This window comes from Plectropomus leopardus, chromosome 5 (genome assembly GCF_008729295.1).
Source record: "Plectropomus leopardus isolate mb chromosome 5, YSFRI_Pleo_2.0, whole genome shotgun sequence".
Taxonomy (NCBI): domain Eukaryota; kingdom Metazoa; phylum Chordata; class Actinopteri; order Perciformes; family Serranidae; genus Plectropomus; species Plectropomus leopardus.
Genome location: NC_056467.1, coordinates 30,113,676 through 30,122,673, shown reverse-complemented (window position 1 = coordinate 30,122,673; position 8,998 = coordinate 30,113,676). Strand labels below are relative to the sequence as shown.

Below are 8,998 nucleotides of genomic sequence, written 5' to 3'. Positions count from 1 at the left end.
GAACGAGCTCAAGGAGATCCACCATCTCATCTGGAGAGAGAGGCTGCTAATGGGGGCAGGAACATCTCCTGAATCCTCAGAGGCTGGTGCGTAGCTGTGCAGGAGAAGAAGAGGAAAATCGTAGTATTTGATTAGTCAAGTCAAGCTTTATTTGTGGAGCACATTTAAAAAGAACAGAAGAAAACCACAATAAGAACAGAAGAAAACAAACATTATAGGCACAACAGAAGATGAAGTCAAGGTGTTCAAATCTTATTTTAGCAGAAGAGGCAGGTCCTCAGCAGTGACTTAAAGATTGCTATAGTTGAAGTGGTTTTAATTTAAATAGGTAAGCTGTTCCAAAGTTTAGAGGCAGACACTGCAAAGGCTCATTTCCACTGTTTTTATGTCTAGATCTGGAAACATCTAGGAGCATCTGATGCAAAAGTTCTGTTAAGTAAGGTGGCACCAGACCGTTGAAGACCTAAAAACAAGCAATAAAAACTTAAAATCAATCCACAAGTGCCCAGGGGAGGGAGGCCAATACTGGTGTTAATTAATTCAGCTCAGTTCAATTCCAAACTTAATTAAGGACTAAGCCCATAGGGAGGTCCATAGACAGTAAAACAAAATAATAACAAAATTATATCAATAATAATAATGAAAAAGAGATGTAGAGAAAAATAAAATATGATATATCGTATTCCTTCTCGGAATTGCATTCTCACTTGTTAGAATGGTGATAAAATATATCCACAATACATTTTTACTAGTAGAAATTGTTTTTTAAGTTATCTACATTTTTTTTTATTAACCTGTAACCACCCCCACCTTCCTATCTATATGTGTCATCCCTGTCTTTGTTATTGCAAAAAAAGGGGAAAAAATGGGAAAAGCTTGTTTTGACAACTGAACTAATTTGTTCCTCAAATGTAAAAGAGCTCTTAAAAATCACTCTGAAATTACATTATAAAAATAGTAATAAAATGGTCCAAAATGAAGATTTTTTTCACTCTGTTGTTTTCCAGATTCAGTCCTGAGGAAACTCTCACCACTTTCCTCCGACTCTGGAAGAGGAGGCGACTGCTCTGGTCCTGCAGTCACAACCTACAGATTCCCCACAGAGGTAACAGGCCAGCTGAAGATGTACAAAACTTCAATCACAAACCTTGTGACAAACCTTTCAGCAGATGCTGATGAGAAAGTTACAAGGGAAAGACAGTTTTAGTCAATATGCAGTGAAAGAGAATTCGCTTGCTCTCTGTTTGAGACAACCTTTCTGTTTCTGTTGTCATGTTGCAAAGTTGCAGCTTTAATGTGTTTTTTTCCTTTGCAGTTGAATTGGAGCGGTGCTTTTGCATTGATTATACTAACATTTTAAAAGCATTTAACACAGATGCCAGTGATACTACTAGTACTCTTAAATTTCAGAAACATATGAATTACGTGTATTTCACTGCATATTGGCCCAGAGTTTTAATATTACCCTCTGAGGTTCACGTGTTGTGGATCAATGATGAAAACTAGCCAAATCTGAGCGCCTGGGCAGCATCTGCCTCGGCCTTTGATTATGCTTGAGAAGCTTTTACTTTTTTGTGTCTGTGTTTGTGTGTTTGTCTGTGTGTGTTGGTTTGTGCGTCTGCCTTTGTGTCTGTGTGTTGTGTGTGTTGTGTGTGTTGTGTGTGTTGTGTGTGTTGTGTGTGTTGTATGTTTCTGAGCAATGATGTAAAATTACCCCACCTGAAGTGTATTTAATAAAAAATACCTGCCATGATGGTTTCTACACTTGAACTGAGCTCAGTGAGTCTCAGTTCATGTATAAGTTTCCTGAATCTATTTATCTCCCTAACGTGTGTGTGTGTCTGTGTGTCTGTCAGTCTGCACACAGGCCTGATTCTGACTGCCTCTCCTCCACCACCATCTCTACGGGCAGCTACATCACCACAGATCCAGAGCAAAATGTGAACACAGGTGAGAGAGAGCAAAAGTGTGTCTATGGCAAGCCTTTTCAATCCAAACACACGATCTGTAGTTAGGGATTAGGTATCCATAATAGCTTTTCCACAAAGATATCCACAATACATTCTTACTAGTAGATATTGTTTTTTAAGATATCTACAACTTTTATTATACTAGTAAAAACTAAATATAAAAGTGGGGTACCCCAGGAATGAGTCCTAAAACCTAGAAATAAGTTGTTCTGAACTGTTTTTTTGTGTTGAAAATGAAAGGAAATATCCATTAGATATGTGACTTGAGGGGTTTTCAGTTTACTCTATTCCAGAAAAGTTGTCCTGTAAGGAAAAAAGTTGGAAATCGCTGTGCTAGAGAATCTGATTGTGTGCGTCCAAATAATGAGGATAAGTGTGAGATCTGTTGAAATATCTTTTGATTCTGCAGTCCATTAGAGCTGTAAGATGAAAATACTGTACACGTGACCCTTTTATGTATATCCATCAACATACTGATTGTTTTTCTAAATTCATCAAATCTGTTTTCCTTTCTTTTTCTTTTTTAGATAAATCCCTGCCGCTCAGACATCATGCAGAACAAGGACAAAGAGCAGATTTTCTCATCGTCTCCTCACCATCCGGTCAAAGCTCGGCTGCAGGCCATCCTGGTCTGGTTGTAGACTCTCTGTTTAATGACAGCAGCATCCAGAACATTATAGACAGATACACAAGAGAGCTAAACATCTCCCTGAGCAGTGCTGGAAAAACCATTGGTAAACTACACACACTGCACACATTTATTACAAGAATAACCTCTCTCTCCCCAGCTTGTCTTTATGTTGGGGTTCAGAATTCTTAACCTGGTTCCTTGGCCCCCTCGTTCACTGTGTTTTTGTGTGTGTATTTGTTTTTTTAGTCTTCACATGCTCCCCTTAACTATTTGCCTCTAGTGGAAGTAATACAGTTGTTTAAATTGAATTAAATTTAAAAAGCTATTCCTTTTTGTGTTGATCCTGTTGACGCTAGCATTGATCTTCAAAATGAAAACATAATATCTATCGTATTTATATTTTGGTATGGGTTCACCCACCCCTGCTTAGTATACAAATGGATAAATGAGACTTGGATTATATTGAATGAGCTGTGTAATCGTTTGTCAAAAGATATTTTGATAAAGTTGCTGTTATTAAAGGGATAGTTCTGTTTTTTTGAAGTGTGGTTGTATGACGTACTTATCCATAGTCTGTGTATTTCAGACAGCAGAAGTCAGTTAGCCCGCCCCTGGTTTGTAGAAACAGACTGGAGTACTGACACAGGAGCTAAGCAATGTATTGCTGTGGAGGGGTATAAGTTTGAGTGTACGCTATACTGAGAGTATTTTAACCGCTTTACCTTTCCATCAGATGACCCGTTCTGATGAGAAAGCAGTTAATGGTTTCAGTTCCCCATCTATTCTCTCATCAAAGCCACCAGACTCCACTGAGAAAATCAGTACATTTAGCTCGCTGAATAAAGGAGCTTCTGCTCTACCACTGCATTGATCAGTTACTTATGCTGTCCGAGATGTTGTCTGGTGAATCTGAACAAACCCTTTTGAACACCAAAGTCACATAACACAAAGTAACTGATATAGGCAGCGGTAGACCAGCAGCTCCTATAATCAGTGATGGCAAATCACCGTTTTTCTCACTGAAGTCTGGCTTTGAAGAGAACGATATAACTGCTTCTCTTTCCTGTTGAAAATCACTGTGTGGCTGCAAGGTGAGGCAGTAAATTGCTTAGCTTCAGTGTCATGCGAGGAATACAAAGTTTTCTTCAGGAATTCAGTGGAACACAGGCGAATAATAGATCAATAGAAAATTTTTGGAATTAAGTGTTTAAGATGTCGTGAACATCCAGATATGAAACTCATAATTTTTCATGTGTCACAAATATGTTTTAGTAATTAGTTTAGTTCGGACCAGAAAAACACACAATGTCAGTGGTGTTTGTTTCCTGTTTGTTGGTCTGCAGAAAGTGAAGGCTCGTATGTGGAGGATCCGGGCTCTTCTGTTTCTCAGCAGTCTCTGGTTCGAGTCTCAGAGAGGAGTGAGGAGGATGAAAGCTCTACACCTCCTCGATCTCCTCCCTCGGACACAGCAGGAGCACAGAGGAGTGGCCTGGTCAGTGACTCATGATGCAAAACTGTTAATGTTTTGATTGTTAGTTTTGATGATGATGTTTTTTGTGGCCGCTTGGGGAAAATATTTAACAACAAACTTGTATTTAAAGAAACTGTAAATGGTGTTTTGTTTTTTTTGGCAGGAAATGGTGTGCTGAGTGATGTCATTGCAGTTTTGTGTCTAATTTTCCATTTTTATTTCAGAACTCCTTATGAAAAGTTTTGCACAGCAATTAATTGATTTTTTTGTTTGTGGTACAGGAACGGTACAGTACAGTAAATCCAACCGTGCAGCACTTCTCAGATGAGGACCCCTCGCTGACTGAGAACCAGGAGCACGACTCTTTCAGACCTCTGATTGGCCATCTGACAGACCAGTCATCCTGTCTCGCAGCTGACCAGAGGGACTCGGCCATGGAGCAACTGGTGGGTCAACCATCGGCTCACTCGTCCATAATCGGTCAGCTGCCAGGTGCTTCGGTTTCAGTGAGCTTGGATCAAGGCGGATGGGATTCTACACTGAGTCATATGATTGGTCGACTCTCCCATCAGTCCAGCTCTCATTGGCTGAGCGGTGGGCAGGACTTTTACGCAGGTCAGCTGATGGGTCAGCTGCTGTCGGAGCAATCGACAACGTGGTTGGATGAAGGTCCAGAGGAGAGCCGGATGAGACCGCTGGTTGGAGAGCTGGATGAGTCTGCAGGGCAGCACAGTGGAAGCTCAGGTAAAACATGGTGTATGAGCTACTGACACATGCAGTAAAGTTTTAAACTTCTTGAAAACAAGACTTTTGTCTCTAGTAATTAACTTGACTAATCTCATGATGCACATCTGTCATCTTTACAGTGTTTGATTGTAAAACATTTAAAGTGATACTTTACAGCACCCAGATCTCCCCGCTCTTCTCTTAGCTCTGACAATAGTACTTCCACATTATTGTATGCCCACAACTGCAGACATGAGGAGTAAACAGTGCTGTGAAAAAGTATTTGCCCCCTTACCAATTTCTTACTTTTTTTGCACCTTTGTCACTCTTAGCCATTTCAGATCAAGCAAACTTAAATATAAGTTTATGAGATAACTCACAAAATGCAGCTTTAAGTGCCGATTTTATTTATTAAGGGGAAAAAAGCCATCTGAATTTGAAAAAGTAATTGCCCCCTACACCTAATAACTGGTTGAACCACCCTTAGCAGCAAAAACTGCAGTCAAGCGTTTGCTATAACTGGCAATAAGTCTTTCACATCACTGTGGAGGAATTTTGGCCCACTCTTCTTTGCAGAATTGTTTTAAATCAGCCACATTGGAGGGTTTCTGAGCATGAACCGCCTTTTTAAGGTCATGCCACAGCATCTCAATAGGGTTCAGGTCTGGACTTTGACTGGGCCACTCCAAAACCCTCATTTTGTTCTTTTAAGCCATTCAGAAGTGGACTTGCTGGTGTGCTTTGGATCATTGTCCTGCTGCAGAACCTAAGTGCGCTTCAGCTTGAGGTCACAAACTGATGGCCGGACATTCTCCTTCAGGATTTGTTGGTAGAGAGCAGAGTTCACTGTTCCTTCAATCACAGCAAGTCATCCAGGTCCTGAAGCAGCAAAGCAGCCCCAAACCATGACACTACCACCACCATGTTTCACTGCTGGCATGATGTTCTTTTTATCAAATGCTGTGTTCATTTTATGCCAGATGTAACGGGATGCACTCCTTCCAAAAAGTTCAACTTTTGTTTCATCAGTACACAGAATAATTTCCCAAAAGCTTTGGGGATCATCACGATGTTTTTTGGCAAAAGTGAGACGAGCCTTTATGTTCTGTTTTGTCAGCAGTGGCTTTTGCCTTGGAACTCTGCCATGCATGCCATTTTTGCCTCGTCTCTTTCTTATGGTTGAGTCATGAACACTGACCTTTACTGAGGCAAGTGAGGCCTGCAGTTGTTTAGATGTTGTTCTGGGTTCCTTTGTGACCTCTTGGATCAGTTGTCGCTGTGCTTTTGGGGTACTTTTTGTAGGCCGGCCACTCCTGGGAAGGTTCACCACTGTACCATGCTTTCTCCATTTGTGGATAATGGCTCTCACCGTGATTCGCTGGACTCCCAAAGATTTAGAAATGGCTTTGTAACCTTTTCCAGACTGAGACATGTCAATTACTTTTTTCTGATCTGCTCCTGAATTTCTTTGGATTGCGGCATGATGTCTTGGGTTCAACATGGCCGACTTCACCCTGTCAGACAGGTTCTATTTATGTGATCTCTTGATTTGAAAGGTCTGGCAGCAATCAGGCCTGGGTGTGGCTATAAAATTGAACTCAGCTTTCCACAATAATATGATTAATCACAATGACCTCATCATTTAACAAGGGGGCAATTACTTTTTCACACAGGATCATGTAGGTTTGGATAGTATTTTTCTCTTAACAAATAAAATCATAACAGAAAAACTGCATTTTATGTTTACTTGGGTTATCTTTGTTTAATATTTAAATTTGTTTGATGATCTGAAACAGTTGAGTGTGACACACATGCAAAAAAGTGAGAAATCAGAAAGGGGGCAAATACTTTTTCGCAGCACTGTAGAAGCTCTCATTCTCTCAAATGCAGGCCAAACTCTGTTTAAACAGTAAAACTAGGCAGTGCTAATCAAATAATTACCAAGATTCTGTCACTTTATTGCTTATCTCTCACCAAAGATGTTTTCAGAAACATATTACAGTGCATTGTTTGGCTGTAATATAAGAATTTGTGATCAACAAGTATGTGTCATACTGTTTACTGTGTTGTAAAAAATTGAGGCAGAAAAAACTGAGATCAAATGGTACAACTTAACAATGCTGATCAACTATGAACCAAGATTCTGTTACTGCATTAGTCTTCAGTCTTTTTTTTGCACAATTTAAAATACACAAAACGACAAAGAAAAACACAGAATACACTGCAGGGAGGGGCAAGAAACCCCAAACAGGCTTTTTTGAAGCCTCTAACCAAAAAAAGGTGAAAATTTCACAATGTTGTAGGAAACACAAATGTTGCCTCTATTTTACTTAAAATGTTTTCAGAAACAAATTTTAGCATACCCTTCAACTTTAGTATGAGGTTTTTTGTTGCCAGTCGGCTGCCAAATTGTTTCCTATGTCAAAAGGGCCAATCTGCATTATGTCACACACTAGCTGGCGTGTTTATCAGTCCTACGTGGCACTGTGCACCCTGGTAGTTGTAGGTTTTTCTTTCCTCTTGAACAAAAAAGGAATCCCCCAGCCCCTTTTCTGTTTTCTCTGGTCAGATAATGGCACCTGTTTTAAAAGTATATGTCTCTTTCTACTGCACAGACAGGCTAGTTTTTGAAAAGTCTATCTTTCCAGCATTGTAATACTACTACTGCACATGAACCTGTTCATGTTTAAATCTGCACACATTTTGATGCTAAGCTTCTAGTTTCTTTCACCAATGACTGCTGATTTCTTCTGTACTTATTCAGCTGTTGCTCTGTTTGTAGATGACAGAACCCGTGTGGATCTCGGTGTCTCAGCTGGGGTCAGTGGGCCATCACACCCAGCGCTGCCTCCTGAAGCCTCATCACACAGCGCTTCAGCTCTAGGTTTTAATCCACATCCACAGGACCAGACTCGGCAGAACCAAAGTTCTCCAGTAGACCTGGGCCCAGAGAGGACTGAAGGTGACGTTTAAAATATTCAAGTTATTATAATGAATTCTAAAATTGTTTTTACTACGGTCATGCACAATATGTATATCTGTCGTCTCAGTTAGTGGCTCAGCCAGATAAAGTTTGATCTAGGGAACAAAAAGTTAAATGTGTTCATACTTTCCTTTTTTTTAACTAACTAACTGATGTCAGCTATTTTGTATTAACATGTTTGAAACTTAATGGTGCTTTATGTTCATGTTTATCATCATCTTTAGTGTTTCCAGGCTCAGACTCATTCCACCCGCTCCTGGCTGAGGTCACCCACAATGAAACAACCGACCCGTCCATGACCTTTCACCTGCCCGAACACGGTGTGCCCTCCTCCCCTGAAGGACAGCCAGCCAGCGGGGAACGCAGTGTTTCCACACCCTCCCACACTGATGCTTCTGCTGAGTCCGAACCGTCACCTGAGCGCCTCAGAACAGAGGAACCGTCTAACTGCACAGCAGTGTCCCCCGCCTTACCTGAGTCCTTCTCGCAGCTCATCACCTCCCAGTGTCATCCCTATGAGTCTGTCCTCGAGATGTCTCCCACCATGAGGATGGATGTGGAGCTAACAACTCTGAGCCTGTCAAATTTAACCGTGTGTGATGATACTGTGGGCATGCTGCAGCCAGAGGGAGCGGATGCAGACGGAAACTGCGGAGATTCAGTCCCGCTCAGCGACCTCTGTCCGCTCTCAGAGAAGTTGTTGGTACGATTGTGTTTTCTTGTTCACCTTGGTAAACTCTAAAAACAGCCTCATTGTTAAAAAGGTAACAGCTGCCCACTAAGAGCACTGCATTATTCTGTCACACTGCAGGTTGCTAGTTTGCATACAAAAAAAACCGACGCTTCACTGAAACTAAGAGAAACTGACTTTTTCATTTCTTACTACATTCAGTTTAAATTTCTTTTCATTTATAAATTAAAAGTAGCAACAGAAAAAATGTAGGCTAACCTCAAGTATAATTTTGCTGTAATATTCACTATCAGGTTTGACCTAAATTAACCCTTTGACACCCGGAACTTCTGTGGTCAGACGCCTTTTACATGAATTAAAATTTTTGAAACTTGAGCAAATTGATTTGACTTCTTTTGAAAATATGATTAAAAAGGCAATGAGGAACTTTGCAAGAGATGTCCCACAAATTGTAAGAAATTAGGAAACACCTAAACACAAGAAAATTACCCTAAAATTAGTTTTAAAGAGAGAGAGAAGTTATTAG

The 8,998-nt window shown here is 40.5% G+C and overlaps 1 protein-coding gene across 1 annotated transcript in view; it reads left to right on the top strand.

Annotated features, from left to right (window-relative positions):
- The first annotated feature begins 6 nt into the window (after positions 1-6).
- The window catches only part of LOC121943495, a 32,649-nt gene continuing 23,657 nt past the window's right edge, over positions 7-8,998 (top strand). The window contains exons 1-8 of the mRNA XM_042487015.1: positions 7-86; positions 1,008-1,105; positions 1,857-1,950; positions 2,498-2,704; positions 3,945-4,093; positions 4,354-4,816; positions 7,581-7,760; positions 8,006-8,484. Coding sequence (XP_042342949.1) covers positions 50-86; positions 1,008-1,105; positions 1,857-1,950; positions 2,498-2,704; positions 3,945-4,093; positions 4,354-4,816; positions 7,581-7,760; positions 8,006-8,484 — 1,707 coding nt within the window. The 5' untranslated portion in view covers positions 7-49. The remainder of the gene's footprint in view (positions 87-1,007; positions 1,106-1,856; positions 1,951-2,497; positions 2,705-3,944; positions 4,094-4,353; positions 4,817-7,580; positions 7,761-8,005; positions 8,485-8,998) is intronic.